The sequence below is a fragment of the Eschrichtius robustus genome, chromosome 8 (genome assembly GCF_028021215.1).
Source record: "Eschrichtius robustus isolate mEscRob2 chromosome 8, mEscRob2.pri, whole genome shotgun sequence".
Classification (NCBI taxonomy): domain Eukaryota; kingdom Metazoa; phylum Chordata; class Mammalia; order Artiodactyla; family Eschrichtiidae; genus Eschrichtius; species Eschrichtius robustus.
Genome location: NC_090831.1, coordinates 14,011,201 through 14,028,650, shown reverse-complemented (window position 1 = coordinate 14,028,650; position 17,450 = coordinate 14,011,201). Strand labels below are relative to the sequence as shown.

The window sequence follows — 17,450 nt, the reverse complement described above, 5'->3', positions numbered from 1 at the left end:
AAATTGAAGTATTAGATCATATTTATAAGCATTTTCATTTCTTCCCATTGAAAATAACATGAGAAGCTACAAGTTGAAACCAAAGCCATGATGGCTTGAAGGCATTTGCTTTTGTGTGAGATGTCACACTTGTTCCTGTCATAAATGATTACAGACTGAAATATACATTTTTTTTTATTCCAATTAGGACTCGAGATAGGAAAATCATAATGTAGTCACAGATAAAGTGGGGAACTTTGAGAGCATGGTGGAAGCCTGCAGTGAATTCACATGGATCCTTGTGGCGGAATCAAGATGGCAGAGGTTGACTGTAATGTGGTTGCTGAGGAGGAGCATTGTTCTGTGAAAACTGAAGGGCATTCCCCACTGTGTGCCTGTCATTTCTACTCTGCCGTGGGAAGCAGGCAGTTTCAATTGTGTTCTTGGGGACCAGATGTCCCAAGGGATTTTCTTCCCCCCTACCGCCCTCCACCATAAATAACCCAGCCCTTATTAGGCCTTTTAGCTATCTTCTTTTTCACGATCAAAGTTATTTAAAAACAAAATTTAAGATTGTCAGATATTTCTCAGACTCCCCAAATCTAGGACAGTGCCTGGCACATAATGGGCCCTCAGTAAATAGAATGCAGCAATCAAATTTTAATAATATTTGTCTTCTTCAAAAATCATTTTTAAAAACTAACACTTTTCAGGAGAATTTAAGAACCTATTTCAATGAAGGGTGAATTCAGCCGTCCAATGGCACATCTGAGTATGCAGTCAGTCCTCAGAAGGAGGGACCTCGGGAGATTCCCTCAAGTCACTGACAATTACAGCAGTTTCCCTGGAGGAGAAAAGAGCAGACAGGACTCCTGTCAAAAGCAGGGGTTTTAGTTTTCTGTAAACTTCTGCCATCTCGACCGTCTTCACTACTGGGAGCCTAGGCTTTCTTTTTCACTAGCAGGTTGCTGGTGCCATATTTGACGAGATATACAGAATGCTCCTATTAATGCAAAAGAAAGGATTTTCATGGATTCAGATAGCTGGATAATTCCCCAGTCTTCTACAGTAGGAATGAGAGCAACGTGGTGCGGCCCAGTGCTGGGCACTGGGATTTGCTGAGTGAGTGGTGGGTGAGTGAGCATGTAAGTGATCAATTTCTACATGAGTAAATGCACAAATAAAACAACACGCCTAATTTTAAACCATTCAGAATAAAGCAGATAGGTTTAGACAGTTGCCTACCTTTTCCAGACAAAGTTGGAGGTAGGTTTTTTTTTTCCCTTTTGCTAGAAAATTGCATCGAAAATTCTGCCAATATGTCTGTATTATCCATTCACATAGGCATACTTTTAATATGCAAAGTATTAATATTTGTATAAACAACCAAACTCACATACTCCAAGCCTTTGGGTATATGCTAACCATTTGCAATACATTTCCAAGGAGAAGACAGGCATAGCAGAAAGTGGCAAGCTCTCTGTCCATTTCCAGAAAGATCTCTCCAAATTCCACTTCCTTTGCCCAAGGAGAATTGCATTCGCGGTGAGAGTCTTGCTTACTTGAGTTTTGCTGGGAGAACCTCTTTGCATCACTGAGTATTTCTTTCCAATCACAGATGAAGCCAGTCAACCTTTGGTTCCAACATCATGCCCAGTGAAACCTTGAGCTAACATGTAGCTAAATTTAGTCTCCCCTCTCTGTCTTCCTCATCCCACCTTCTAGTTGCATAAAAAGTAAGCAGAGCAGTAAAGGAAAAACAATGCCATAGAGAAATCAAGAACCCCTAAATAATCCAAAGCTTGCCAGTATGCTTCTCAGTGTAGTAAATATATAACTCAGATATAATTTTAAAATTTGTGTTGATGGTGGGTCCCTATACTGTGTTTAAGAAGAGGATTCATTTCCTGGGCACCAATCCCTGTCCACCAGCAACTCCAGGAATAAGCCACGCGGGCAGTTACGATGCCTCCTCACTTCTTTCTCATCTCCGTGTAATGTCAGCTTGTATACATTTAATTTAATCTTTTGATTATACTCTGGATCAAAGCTTTTGTTAACACTTGAGTGGGAACCCAAACAAAAGAGAAACTAGCACATCTCACAAATACAGTAAAATATTTAAGAACAGATATGATGCATCTTAAAATTTTAAATTAAAACAAACAAAACAAAACAAATAAAAAGCACGCCCCTCTAGAGTGTTGAGTTTGCCAGATTCAGTTGTAGTATTGTTGTAGTAGGAACTGTCAACTGTTCAGAACAGGGCTGCTACAGCTGCTAACTTCATTTTGCCAAAGGACTCGAGAAAGATTCAGGTCCAGTAAAAATGATCATTGTATCGTTGAGTTGACCCTTGCCTGGGAGGCCTGTCAGTTCCCTGAGATGTGGAGTTCCTTCCACGATGTTTACGGCTAATGGGCTGCATAACTAGGGTTCAGCCTGTGCTCCATAAGCAAATTGTTCCTGTAAAACACCTTTGGAATTGACATTATTCGTCCCATCTTACATCACTGAGATCTAGTAGAATCCTTTCACGCCTGCCTCGTCATTTGTAAGTGGAAAACAAAGGCATACATGTTAGATTTTTTTTCTTTCTCAACAGTTAAACAGGACTGTTTTCACAGTGTGTTTGGGAATTTGGGGTGAGTCTTGGGTTTCATTGAAGATGAGAGAGGAAATGGAGACCCATAACAGCACATCGTCACTATACCTTGGAAATACTGCTGATTACTAATGAGGATAATCTTGCTAACATAACTGTCAAACGACCACGTTGAAATGGTCCTGACCCTGCTGACCTACCTTCTCCTAGGTATCGTTCACTATTTTCTCCTTTGGCGTGCACCGGCTTTCCCTGTTAGATTTGTCAGGTTTTCAAAAGCTTCAGAAGAACTTCAGCGACTAAGGCATTTCAGTAGTATCCATTTTTAAGTCCGGAAACGTCAACAATCAGTGGTAAAAATAGCAGCAGCTCCTACTTCTCAGAAATAAACCAAATTCATAGTTTATGGGAAAATGCATATTCTGCTCACAATTTTGAATTCTCTTACCTCTGGTAGCTTGTTAAATTCTCTCCTCTCTTTTCCTCCTGTCCTCCTCTTGCTTCCCTTTCTCCTCTATTTTTCAAGCATCCTTAGTTAACAAAGTCGTGACAGTGTGATGCACAAGATCTCCTTTTTTAGTGTTATTGACTGACCTTAATAATTAAGGTCAAGACAGTCCCCATTTGTACCTGCTTTTAAAATCAAGAGATAGCAGTGGCTTAGAAAATACTAATATTCACAAATGAGGTCACGTTTACTTTAGCCAAGTTACTTAAATATAGGCCCAAAATGTTTAAATTTAAAAATGAATGGGTCGCATTTGACTTCCCTTGCACATACAGTGGCGAGTTAGCCCAAAGGAGTGGGAGACTGGGAGACATAAGTTTAAACTCCTTTATGCAGCAATCTATGATTATCAACCCCCTTCCCATATAAGTGGGGAAAGAGGACAGAAGTGTTAGTTGGGGGACCATCAGCAGAGGCTCCCACTGTCCCTTTCAACCTTCCTGGTGGCCCTAGGCCCTCCCCTCCCCCTGGATGAAAGCGGGGGATCTTACCCCATGACTGCTTTTCCAGGAATACAGTCTCCTGCGGTCACGTCACGTTGCAGATAAGATGCCCAGTCCCCTGACAAAAATCAGACTTGGAAACTAACAAATTTCCCCACCACCAGCGGCCCCAGCTGGGCCTCCTTCCTGCTATTGCCACCGTGGAAAAGGGTAACCCAGTCCCTCTTTCTTCCCCTATTGGAATGACTCTCCTTTCCTCAGCCTGCAGACTCTGTTTCTGACAGGTCAGGTTGAGGTGGGGAGAGGACAGATGGGGGGTAAGAATGGCCCCATTTTGCCGAGCACGATGGCTTCTGCTCTCTGGGCCGACAGATGGCTCAAGCCAGCTCTCGGGGGCACGCTCATGAGGTCTTCCCAGGCCCCGCTGGGACCTTCCAGGGCCACATCCTCCAGCTGCCCACCCCCCTCTCAGGGCTTGGTTGCTCCAAGTCCACTCCACAGGGCTGTCTCCGTGATGCTGTCCCAGTGCCCATGGCTCAGGGGGTCCTCTGGGACAAGGATTTTAAACGGCTCCTACCCATGGCAATGAGTCCAGGGAAACACATGCATCTCACTTATCATTGGGAGCGTGGCTAGTGCCAATGCACTGAAGCTCCGTTTCCTCTCTCTCTCTTCTTCCCCTTCTTCCTCTCCCTGCCTTTTTCTCTCCTCCCCTGTCAGCTCTTAAAGCCACTGCTTCTCACCTCTAGATTCTTCGGGTGTATATACCCCAAACTGAGAAGACAATACTTATTCAAACACTTTCATTAATGTTGAGGAGAGGAGAAAGCATCCCATGCCCCATCCCTGAGAGTCAGGAAGACACACAGAATTTCAAAACTTATCTTTATCTACCCTCACCATGAGCGCCTGAGTTCTGGGATTATCTAACTGGTTTTCAGAAATGTCTTCGGTAAAAGCATGAAGATCTAGTCCCTCCTTTGGAACGAAGCACCTATTGAATCTTGGTGCCTCCACCAAAATTCCCAACTTTGCATTCTGTGACTAGACAAGAAAGATTCAATTATTTTTCATGGTCAACTACTGTTTTCTGTTCTTCAGGGTAAAGTCTTTTCATAGTGAAATTATAACATCCAGAAAAATTCAAAAAAGCTTTTTTGCTACTTAGTGCAAAAGCCCAGGAATTACCACTAAAGCATGTAAGAAAAACGAAGTTATGAACATTTATGGAATACCTCTTTGATTGTTAGAGCACCGTGTTGGGTGCTTTGCCTATGTTAATTAGTCTGCACAATAACCTTGTAAAGTGTGCATTATTGTTCCCATTTTATTGATGAGCAGACTGAGGTTCTAAGAGGTGAAATCATTCACCAGCAATTCCCCACTAGTCAGTGGCAAAGCCTAGACTTGAACCCAGCCAGTGGGGAAATTTTTTCCTCTCTCTCTCTGTATGTTTATCTCTTAAACATTATTAAGAAAAATTACCTTTAATGGCTTTTATTTATTTATTTATTTATTTATTTATTTATGGCTGTGTTGGGTCTTCGTTTCTGTGCAAGGGCTTTTCTCTAGTTGCGGCAAGCGGGGGCCATTCTTCATCGCGGTGCGCGGGCCTCTCACTATCGCGGCCTCTCTTGTTGCGGAGCACAGGCTCCAGACGCGCAGGCTCAGTAATTGTGGCTCACGGGCCCAGTTGCTCCGTGGCATGTGGGATCTTCCCAGACCAGGGCTCGAACCCGTGTCCCCTGCATTGGCAGGCAGATTCTCAACCACTGCGCCACCAGGGAAGCCCCCCCTTTAATGGCTTTTAAGAAGCTTTTAGGGGAGAGGATTTTTTACTTTGTTATTGCTGTTTTTACAACATCAGTTTTCATGCAGATTTTCCTTCTCATAATGTGAGTCAAAGTGACATTTTAAAGTTCATGACACCTCCAATTCTTTACTCTTGTCTGTGAGTGTGTTTCTAAAGTTGAAGCCAAATAGTAGAGGGATCTTAATTCTAACTGACAGTGAGAAACATCGAGCAGGTAGGTATTCTCAGAGGTGGAATACCTATCTATACCCATAAAATAAGCATTAAAACACATGCTGTAAAAAGCTCTTTCTCACAGTTACTCATTAAGAAATTGTGCGTCATCCATTTCTTGCCAGTAGGTCTAAGATAATTTGTCTCATGTCCTGGCCTTTAGTTATGCCACCTTCAGACACACCACCATTTCCTATGCCTATACCCTTGCCAGATATTATTAATCAATCAAGGCACTGTTTCTTCCTGAACCTCGAACCTCCCGAGCTCCAGGAAGCCATGGCCAATTGATTGGTGTTGCCTGCAAGATTGTTTGTCCTTTGTTGAGTGTCTTCCTCTAATTAAACTCTCTTTCATCTGCTTATCCTCATGCCTTTACTATCTCTGGTTCAGGTTCTCCAATAGAAACCCTCTAAATATTCACACTTCTCTTGTTGCCCATCTTGGATGCAGCTATGTGCAAGAAGGCACTAGATTGCATGTCACAAAAATAAATTTTGTTTGGGAAATGGTTGCATTCTCCTACTCTTCCTGGATCAACATCCTAATCAGAGCTGCCAACGTAACTCTACGTGAGTTTAACCTTAAACCTGGGAGCCCATGAGACCGAAACGAACGTATTATATAAAGAAGACAAAAATCATCCCTTGGAGGAAGAGAGAACGGTGACTGTGACCAGACCAGAAAGCAAGGGGAAGGAGACTGGTGATGGTTCACCAGCAGCTCCTCAGCTCTCAGATGCTAGAAGCTCTATGTTCGAGAATGGACACAGTAATGCCCCGTGTGAACAAAAGCCTCTTGACCAAAAAGTGTTGAGGTTACACAGATATTGGGCAAAGAATCGTCTCAGCTGATGGACTGAAAGCCCTGCAAAGTCACCGATTTCCAGCATTGACAGGTTTCCTTTTCTTAAAGATACGTGCAACAGAATTACTTGTCACATTGACATCTGTAATCGCATTCTCCGTGGCAGAGTTTTAACAGCATGTCATAGGCTATTACGACATGTGGCGCATCAGACAACTTGTCTGGTTGCCCTGGGCTTCTGTGATACCACCCTCAACTGCTGCTGATGACACCTACGTGCCAACAGTGAATAAATTCAGCACCCGTTCACCTCCATCAGTCATAATTCGTCCCTACTGAATACCTCAACTAGACTGGGGTCCATAAGGGCATCGTAACGATCACATGGTAACCCAAGGCGTTTCGTGGCTCTGAATCGCTGGGGGTTGCCACAATCACAAGGTAGTCTTTATGGTGGGTTAAATTATAACTACTACTGAATAACGATAGCACACTGATACGTAACATAAGCCACCTCCATTCTTATGGAAATAGGGAGACGTGCTAATGAACACTAGTAATCATTTTAGTGATTGTTTTTAGTTTCTCTTACAACACAGACTTTATTCTCCATTGCAGTTTATGCTCTTAACTCCTATAAGCAAAGAGACAAGTGAACATGAACTGCAACAACCAAATAAGTCCCCTGTCAGAGAGGCCGGAACTCTTTTAGGTCACAAGTTATCATTACAATACCATCGTCCTGGTTAAAGCATTCATCAGAGATGAATCATTACCCTCGGAGTCAGGGCGAAGACAGAGGGGATCATTGCAAACGATGCCTGTGCTATTTGCTGTGGGATTGATGGGGCAGTAACTTGACTCAAAATTTTCTGATGTTGCAACCTAGGCATAAAATAGGCCATGCTTTTTGAATTGAAGTGGAAGGCAACGAGTCAAGCAACCCCTGTATGAAGGATGCATTGAAGCCTTTTGCTTCACACTTGGGTGACTACAGTAGCATCCTAGTGACTGATCTCCTGGTCTGTAGTCTCTCGACACTCTAGTCCATTCTCGCCACATGGTCACATTCCCAGCCGAAAGAGCTCCATTGCAGTACCCTTCCCCACGCCCCACCTCAAAAACCATTCATCGGAATCTCTTGCCTGGAGGGAATTTGACCCTTCCAGGCTGACCTGTCACTTGCCCAATGTCTGAACCCTCTTTTGCATGCAAACTCGTTAACTCACCACCGCCATGTTTCTCACCTCTTGTTTGGAATGGATCCTCTGTCTTGCCAAATCCTCACCTAACCTCCAAGACCTGTGTTCTGCCCCCATTTCTTCTATGAAGTCTTCCAAGCCATCCATCTTCATCTTTCTTCCTCTGAAATCACTCATTCGTTCCCAGTATTTTTCTGAGCACTGACCACGTGAGTAGAGAGATTTTTATCAGATAGTCCTTGCCACTCGTTTGGTGTATATCATTTCTCCATTGGATTGTTAGAATCTTTGCATGTAATGTGCCTGTCTTATCTCCCCCTCCCCTGCCGCAGTTGGATCTTCCTGGTGCCTTACATAGAGAAGGGTCTGCAGGTACCAGACTGCTCTGCCAGAGTCCTCAGCATCTCAGGAGAGCTGGCATTTGTCTTGTGTGTCCAATGCCTGCATCCGGAGTCCCAGCCTAGTGGCCTTGTTTGCTCAGTGACATGCCCTTCCATCATGACGTCTCCTTGCAGTAAATCCCTGCCTCTGGGAACCGGAAAATCAAACCCCAAAAGCTAGTCCCAGAACTACCAGCGTTTTAAAAGCGGCCTCTTTCTATCTTTGCCCTCAAATCACCTTTTCAAACCTCAGTTTTGATTTCCTGATTTTAGTTGCAACATGTGTAGATGCAAATATTTCCCTTGAATACCGAAAGGCCTTTCATTTAAAATCTGAGTTTCTCAGGTCAAAGAGCCTCCCGCTTTGCTGCCTGGATTCCTCTCATTTCCTTCTTGGAAGTCAGAGTCCGAGGAGGAGTTTCCGTGCGAGCTATGGAAGCGCTGAAAGGAATCGGAGCCGCCTAAGCAAAATTGGCACATCTGACAAGTTTTCAACAACGCAGTGTGTGACTGTCTCCACACTTGGATGCATGGGAACAAATGAAAATGAGCGAGTTGTAAGGCATTGGGGAATATTAGAAAATTCCCCGCAAAGCACTGCCACGTGTTTGACACGCTGAGATGATGATCCCAACTCCCCTGAAAGAGGAACAAAAATGAAAAACGCTCAACTTCACGGAAGCCTTCCTGACTTGAGAACCACCCTTCCCTGCCATGCCACCTCGCAGGCACAACCTTCCTATGAAAGTGTTCCCTCCGTCAGGCCGTTGCAGGTCCCTCTGGCTCTGACACTAGCACTGTCCTACCCTCTGTAAGTGATGCTAGGGCCCAGGAAAGAAGAGAGGAACGAAGGGGCGGGGGGGGGACAAAAAGTGGCACCATGTTTTAGCAATGTCACCGTGCAGTACTGGCAAGTGAGGCTGCACCCGGGGAAGAGGCTGGTAAGATGTTCGCATTTGCCTTTCTTCTTCTCTCCACCCAGGATGCAGGCAGAGCCTCTCATTACCGCCAGGTGAGCGCCGACTCGTGTCAGTCTTCTCAGGTGCAGAAAGCCGCGCCTGCATCACGGTGTGTTCTGTGGCTGTCAGGTGCCTTGCCTCCCTCTGAAGCCTTCTCCCAGGCTAAACACACTGACATCCTGCCTAAAATAGAACCCGCAACCCTGCCACCTAAATGAAGCTGGCTTCTTTCCGTAGGCTTTCAACTGGGGCCAATCAGGTGGAGCAGGGCTTCCCAGGCCCAAGACACGAGGAAGCCAGAGGCGATGGGTCAGCCGCTGAGCTTTCACAGTGCACTGGGGGCAAGGGGGGTTGTCCACTTCATGGTGCAAGTGAGGAAAGCGGAAGTAGCCAGCCTCAGAGCAGGACAAGGAGCCTGCTCCCCAGGCCTCCCCGCCGTTGCCTGTGGGGTCATAGGAACAGCCTTTGAATCCTGGGGTGCTTAATGCAAGACCACTCATCAATAGAGTACTTAACGCGCCCTGATCTATTGATGTGGACTCCTCCTGACCTTGCCAGCACGGATGGGACACGCTCACGGCCAGTGCTGCTGGGGGGACAGCGCAGGCTTGCTCAGCGAGACAGCGGAGCTGCAGACTCCCTGCGGGACCGCTGACCACTCTCGCGTAATTACTTGACCTCTATCGGCAGCCTTTGACAACTGCCATGGAGACTAGATATTCGCACAGCTCCTTCATTAGCGCCCTCCCACAGGGGCTTTTGTGGTAGAAACATGGCCTGCCAAGCGAGGAGGAGGGCGTCTCTCCATCCTGATCTTTGGCACTGAGTCCTGTGGTCTCGCAGGTCCTCTGCGGTGCCAGTTGTATCTGGAGTCCAAGGGACAGCTGAGTCCAGAAACCGTTCCTTCCAAAGACAGTTATTGAGAAACTGCGTTCAAAGCCCTGCTTGGGGTACTGTGGGCATAGAAAACGGCATCGTTTATAAACTTAGTCTACAAGCAGCTGATCGTCCGGTGGGAAATTGGGAACAGGATGCAGGGCCTTTCCTAAGAGCAGGTGCCCTCCCGTATCCTCCCTGTGGTAGGAGCCAGGTGACATTTAGAAAGTGAGCACGTGGGGGGCCAGACCTGGCCTCCAGCTCTGCCACTTGCAAACTCCTCCCTGACCCTCCACTGTCTTGTCAACTAACAAGGGTCAGGACTAGGGCCCACAGGACTGAGCTGTTGTGAGAATGTGGAATGAATGGAAACCGTATCCATGACAGCACTTCCTAAGGCAGTATTATTAATGTGTCGCGGTGGCCCCTAGGCCGAGTCACCACAGCTCACATCTGGGAAGCAGCCCTGGAAGACGAGCAGCAGGGCAGGGCTGTGTGACCATCCTGTGGTACCTGGAGGGAAAGCGTCCAACCCGAGCTCCACAGCTTTCCCCAGGAGAGTCCATGACGTCGGGAAACGGAGATCATAGTTTCTTTGTTTACAGATCAGATTTTTGTTTTTCTCCCTAACCCAAAGCAAGCTTACAGATTAGATTTGTCCCTGTCAGTGGACGGGGACAAATGTGGTCTACGAATGTGGTCAGTGTTTCCAGATCTCATAGACGCCTCTGCTCATGCTCCCTTTCTCCTTAACACGGTGATTGGATCCAGCCAGGCCTCTGCTGTGCTGCGCCACACCACCCCTTTACGGAAGACAGAGGCTACCAGATGCAAAGAACAGCCTTCCCCCACCTGCCAGAGAAGCCTCGGTCCTCTAACCTTTGGGGCCAGTTTAAAACACATCATTTAAAATGCACTTTTAGGACTTCCCTGGTGGCACAGTGGTTAAGAATCCGCCTGCCAATGCAGGGGACACAGGTTCGAGCCCCGGTCCGGGAAGATCCCACATGCCGCAGAGCCACTAAGCCGGTGCGCCATAGCTACTGAGCCTGCATTCTAGAGCCCGCGAGCCACAACTACTGAGCCCCCGTGCTACAACTACTGAAGCCCATGCACCTAGAGCCCGTGCTCTGCAACAAGAGAAACCACCGCAATGGGAAGCCCACGCACCACAACGAAGAGTAGCCCCTGCTCGCCGCAACTAGAGAAAGCGCGTGCACAGCAACAAACACCCAACGCAGCCAAAAATAAATAAATTAATTAATGTAATTAAATCTATTTTAAAGACTAAATAAATAAAAAATAAAATGCACTTTTAAAAAATTTTCAGCCCTTGGTAGTCATTTCACCTCTATTTTGAGTTTCAAATATTCGTTTATGACCCCAGTTCTCTCCAGCCTTCAGAAAGCTTAGGCTCCTTGACAATGCTGCAGAGGAGGTGGCAGCGCTGGGAATGCACTCCTGTGTCCCTGACTCCGGGACCCGGGCCCTCAACCACTGTCAGCACCAGGGTGCTGCTGGGGCACCCTCGTCCTGCTGGGGTGTCAGGGCGCTGGCCCCCGACCTTGAGAGAGGAGCAGGATGTCGGGGAAGGGAAGGAGGGGTGGAGGGAGCAGGGGAGACCCGAGCAAAGGAGAGGATGTCAGGGAGCGCACTGTGTGTGAGCAGCCCTGTGGGGAAGGCGTGCGGCTCCCCAGCCAGACGAGGGCCTTCAGTGCGTCAGGAGTCCACCCTCCATCTGCTTCTGAGGCAGAGCAGGTATCTGTGCTGCCCTGGCAGCATTCACCCTCACTGTTTCTGCCCTCACTGATGCTTGATTTTATTTTATTTTTTATTTTTATTTTATATTAGAGTATAGTTGATTTATAGTGTTGTGCTAGATTCAAGTGTACAGCAAAGTGACTCATATACATATACATATATCTATTCTTTTTCAGATTCTTTTCCCAGATAGGTTATTACACAGGGTTGAGTAGAGTTCCCTGTGCTGCACAGTAGGTCCTTGTTGATTATTTTATATATAGTAGTGTGTATCTGTTAATCCGTGATCTTATTTTTATATGATATTTTCCCCTTCCCTCCACGCACTCGGTCCATGTGTGTTTCTCTCTCCCTCAGATGCTCATCCTCTGCCACTTTCTTCCACACCCGCATCTCCAGATCTGTTCAAGGATTATGAATTGGCTCTCGGGGAGCCTCTGATAGAGGCCAGGGCATGAGCGGTCTTCAGGTGCATGTGCAGACCCTGAACAGAGCCCGGAACCTCACCTGTGGGCCTGTCTCTTGCAGATTATTGGGACCATTCCTCTGATGCCGAATCCGGGGCCATCGAGCCAAGCAGCAAGCGGCACTCAGGGCCTTCAGGTGCAGCCGATCACCCCCCAGCTCCTGACCAACGCCCAGGGCCAGATCATCGCCACGGTCATCGGGAACCAGGTCCTGCCAGTGATCAACACCCAGGGCATCACGCTCTCCCCCATCAAGCCCGGTCAGCAGGTAAGGGCTCCATGTCCAGGCAGCCGTGGCTACCTGGGCACCTCTCCTGACCGCCCTTCTTCTGTTTGGGCTCAGTCAATGGAAAGTCATTTTTAAATTAGAAAATATTTAATCCCACTAATCCTAACATATCAATACTTATAAAAAAGCAAGTAGCTTTATTCTTCACTCTTAGTGGATATGGGTGATAAGTATTAAATAGCTGCTAATCTACAAATATGAATATATTCAATTGTAACAGAGACAATGGCCTAAAATTCAATAGATATGTGTTCTTATTTGTCTCTGCTTAGCTGATACTTAACTTTCAATTTTAAAAGTTGTCAAGAAGAAACCAAGACCACTTAAGTCTTAACTGTAAATGGAAAAAAAAAAAGAAGTATTAAACACCAAGCGATCCCAACCTGATGCTTCTGAGAGTGCTGCCTACACGTTAGGGAATGGGGGCTTCCCTGGTGGCGCAGTGGTTGAGAATCCGCCTGCCAATGCAGGGGACACGGGTTCGAGCCCTGGTCCAGGAGGATCCCACGTGTCGCGGAGCAACTAAGCCTGTGCGCCGCAACTACTGAGCCTGTGCTCTAGAGCCCGCAGGCCACAACGGCTGAGCCCACGTGCCACAGCTACTGAAGCCTAGAGCCCGTGCTCCGGAACAAGAGAAACCACTGCAATGAGAAGCCCGCGCACCACAACGAAGACTAGCCCCCGCTCGCTGCAACTAGAGAAAGCCCGCGCGCAGCAGTGAAGGCCCAACGCAGCCAAAAATAAATAAATTAATTAATTAAAAAAAAAATAAACGATAAAATAATTATTTTATCTTTAAAAAAAAAATTAGGGAATGAAAAATAGGAAGTTCCAACTGGTAGAATTTCATTAAAACTATGACAATCCAGTTCATTTTTTCCATTCAAATATCAATCAAGCACTTTCCTGTATGTTATACTAGAGGCTGGGTACACAGCCCTGAAGAAGAGAGACATGGTCCCTGACCTCATGGAACTTCTGATTAATTCAACAAACCTTTTTTGATAACCCACTCTACAGCAGGCCCCTGCTTAATAAGAAACAGGGGTAAAAGAGTGATGCTTTCTGGTCTTAAGGAGCTTGTAGTCCTGTAGAGGACAAAGATACATGAGCACAGTCCCACTGTGCAATAAAACAATGTCCTGGGACCTCCCTGGGAGTCCAGTGGTTAGGACTCCGTGCTTCCACTGCAGGGGGCCCGGGTTCGATCCCTGGTAGGGGAACTAAGATCCCATAAGCCATGCAGCACGGCCATAAATAAGTAAGTAAATAAACAAATAAGCAAATAAATAAGTAAACCAGAATGTCCTGTAACAGGACAGGTGTGCACAAAGTTTAGTATCATCACAGAGATGGGAGTGACCAACTTTCTCCAGAGAGTTTTGAGTCCTCACAGAGAAAATGATTTGGAACTGAGTCTTGATGGACGAGTAGGAGTCAACCAGGTGAATGATGGGTCAACAACATTCCAGACAGTGGGACCAGCAGGCACGGAGGCAGGGAAACGTGAAGGAGGACGGAGTGTTGAGAAACAGAAGGAAGGTTCCTGTGATTGAACATAGAGGGAGTCTGAGGACAGTCATGGAAGGGGCTTCATATTCAAACTGAAAAGGATGGGCTTTGTCCCTGTGTGATCTTGAACACATTACACATCATCTTTGTGCCTCGGTTTTCTCATCTGTAAAATGGGGAAATGCCAGCACCTACCTCACACAGCAGTTGAGAGGCCTCTCTTACTCCTGCTGGTTCTCGCTCTGAATCTAAACCACTGCCTGGGGAGCCAAGGTCCCCACCTCCCTCTTCTTCGTCAGCTTCCTCGCAGGCAGTGGGACAGTCCCTGGCGAATGTATCGTGAGGACTTCCACCCCCACCCCTTGCCCCCGTCTCTCAGCTATTTTCTTTCTTTTACTATTTACAAGATTCCATTGTATTCTCTACCTTCTAAATAGTTCCCCCAAGGGACTTCCCTGGCGGTCCAGTGGTTAAGACTCCACGCTCCCAATGCAGGGGGTGCAGGTTCGATCCCTAGTCGGGGAACTAAGATCCCGCATGTCGCGTGGCCAATAAATGAATCAATAAATAGTTCTCCCAAATAAGGCAAGATTCTCCATGTTTCACTGGCTTTTTAATCCCTAGTTCCGTCTGTTCAAACTTATGTTCAAAATTATCTCTGGGGGCGGAAATGAGAAGATCAGCCTCTTTTCGTACAATCTGCTAAAAACTATTTTCTGTCAGCAAAGCCAAGTTGTAAATTGCCAAGAAGGTGAGGATTATTTAGAGATCCACAACATTTAATACAAAGTAGCTCTCACTCTCACCTTGAATTTCTAAGGAGGGTGTGTGGGTGATAGACCATTGCTGTTACATAAGATGACAGCTCTAGATTTGGGGTAGTACAGTCTCGATCCAGAAGGACCTAACCAAGAAACGGCAAGTAAGAGGCGGGTGTGGTGCCACTCCTCAAATCGTCGCCCGCAATCAGCATCATGAATCCATTTCCACAGTCTCTCCCGCGAGCACAGATGCACCTCAGAAGCTTCCTTGCCGCACCTGGTGACCCCTGGAACGAAACCTCATTACCACGGTGGGAACGTCTCGTCCTCTGCAGGCCTAACCTCCACCATCGTCCTTGTCACTGTAGAATCAGAGATCTCGCAACTGGGAAGAAACAGCCAGCCTCTAGGGGATGTGCCTTGCACCTCCAACTCGTGTCAGTTACAACCAGCCTCCCAGAGAGCAAGACTCTCCTTGCCCGTGTAGAAGCGTGCGTCTCTCATATATGTGCGTGCTGAGAGGACACGTGTGCACGGCTGAAAACAGTGACATGCAGACCTTCCTGAATCCTCAAGTCGCGGCACAGACCCATGGGCCCGTCCCGTTGTTCAAGGCATGTGCCAGTGGTCTATCCAAGTCCCAGGAAGATCAAGGGAACCGTTGATGAAGCTGGTGAGAAATACCAGGAAAATGGCGGCAATTAGATGAATGACTATTACTGTTTCTTGGCATCAGCTCTGATTGAAACACCTTGGAATGTGTAGTAAAGTTAACAAGTTGGGTGAATCAACAGGAAATGCTCAAGTCTGAGTCCCAGATATAAAAGTGGGGATTCTGAGGAGAGTGGATCATAAAATGCCCAGAGTCCAAAAGTAAAAAGGTCACAACTGGAGGTATAAGGATAGTGGTCTTCAATTTTTTCTTTAAATATTACCCTTTACATTGAAGAAATACAATATGGACAACCACTAAAAAATAAAGGATTTCTATCGAACAGTAGAGAAGTTTCTCAGTTTATTTTTTTCATGTGATTTATGACAAATGCTTGATCTCACAAGAGCATAGTTCCAAGAGTAAAATATGTCATAAATTACAGGAGCAGAGAGTTCCCTAACTCACACTCAGAAGTCCACTTTTATGGAGTGAAGTACAGAGCTCTTGGGCCAGACGACATGGGGTGATTTGTCTTAATTTAATAAAAGTAATTACATCTTTAATTTTTATACCTGCCTGCCACTAATTAGAAGAGCCTGAATAAAATCTGAGTGAAGAGTCAACCAGTCTTGATGATGATTTATTCCAGTGATGAAAGATTGAGAAACTGCAGCGTTATCATCTGAAATACAAACAGTATTTTTTTAAAAATATATACCAGGATCTGATAGCCCTAGATATCACATCAGAGATCCTTGGTGAGCAATGCAAGAAAATAAGAGTGAGAAAAGGACTAGATAAAAATGAGAGACAGAGAGAGAGAGGGGATATCTTTCTGTGCATGAAACAAATTACTTAATACAGAAATAGTTGGCGGGAGCTCAAAAGTAACCTTTTGTTCCCTCCATGGGACTCTGCAGCTTCAAAAGCCAGAGTCACCCAGGTGCCCGGGGTTTGCTCTTACTATCCTGTGACTGTGAATTAATGATTTCTTCATGAGCAGCACAGACATGATTTTGTGTATATTTATTCTTCCTCTGACTAAATCCCAACAAAAGTTAATGGGAGGGTTTTTTTTTTTAGTGTCATTAAGGAAATAGAGACATTTGAAAGGGAAAACGTTCTGATTTGTAAAATCAAAGCATTGAAATTTTTCAAAAATTAAATACCATAGCTATAATACTTGGAGACTACCACCCATGAAGGCACTCAATTGTTCTTCAAAATGTAATCTTGGTGCCAATAGGAAGACAAAGGAAAGTGGTTTATTTAACTTTGCTCTCTAAAATGCCATATGATTATCCAAATCCATCCATTTTTTTCAAGTAAAAAAAATGTACTCACTTCCCTGTTTTTCCCCAGCCCTTACCTGAATCAGTAGTCCGCAGTTTTTTCTTGGAGCCACCCAGAATGAGACACAAATGAGGCATTTCCACCCACAAGGGATCTACAATAGTGTAGGGGTTTCCTAGACGGATGAAATGTGTGTCAGTGACCCCAATACAAAACAGATCTTTGACCTTCCAGCCACATGTCTGGGCATCTCACCGCTATGGTCTCCCCTTGTCACTCCGGCTGAGCTCAGCTGACAGGGGGCAGGCTCCCTGCACACCCTGTGCCCCTGGCCTGGAATGCCTCTCCCACCTCCTCTGTCTGGGGAGCTCCCGCCACTGTCCCTCTGCCCAGGATCCCTCCTTCGTGAAGCTTCCCTGTATCATTCCCTCACCTCTGACTTCCCCTTGCTCCATTCACTGTCATCAACCTGTACTGTCACTATGAGTCTGCACCTGAAAGGAGGCTGAGACCAGACCGATTCAGCCTTGCTCAGGACCCCGCCCACGCTGGGTGCTCCATCCATCATGTTCAAATTTAATTGTTGCCAAACTATAGTGTTTCCTTGTCCGGGACGCCAGATCCCAGAGCCATGCTCCCAGAAGAGCCCAGCCCAGGCCCTTCTGTGGCTTTCCAATTCTGTGTCTTCAGCCTGGGGAGACCTTCCACACAGCGCTGTCTTCTCTAGTTCTCGTTTCTCCCTGTCAACCCCTTCCTCTGCACTGAGATCTGACTCCTGTCCCATCCCTGTCCCTGCTGAGCCCTGGTTGTGTGTCCCAAGCTTGCGTGATGACTGCCTTGGCCTTTGCTGCCTGTGTCTGGGCATCGCCCCCGAATGCTGCTCAGGTTCTGATTCTCCTCACTTCCTCACATCCTCATGGTGGCTGG

The 17,450-nt window shown here is 46.3% G+C and overlaps 1 protein-coding gene across 2 annotated transcripts in view; it reads left to right on the top strand.

The window, feature by feature from the left end:
• Nucleotides 1-17,450, top strand: part of POU6F2 (POU class 6 homeobox 2) — a 450,607-nt gene that overhangs the window by 415,851 nt on the left and 17,306 nt on the right. For both annotated transcript variants that reach the window (XM_068549950.1, XM_068549952.1), the window contains one exon: nt 12,075-12,281. In XM_068549950.1, coding sequence (XP_068406051.1) covers nt 12,075-12,281 — 207 coding nt within the window. The remainder of the gene's footprint in view (nt 1-12,074; nt 12,282-17,450) is intronic.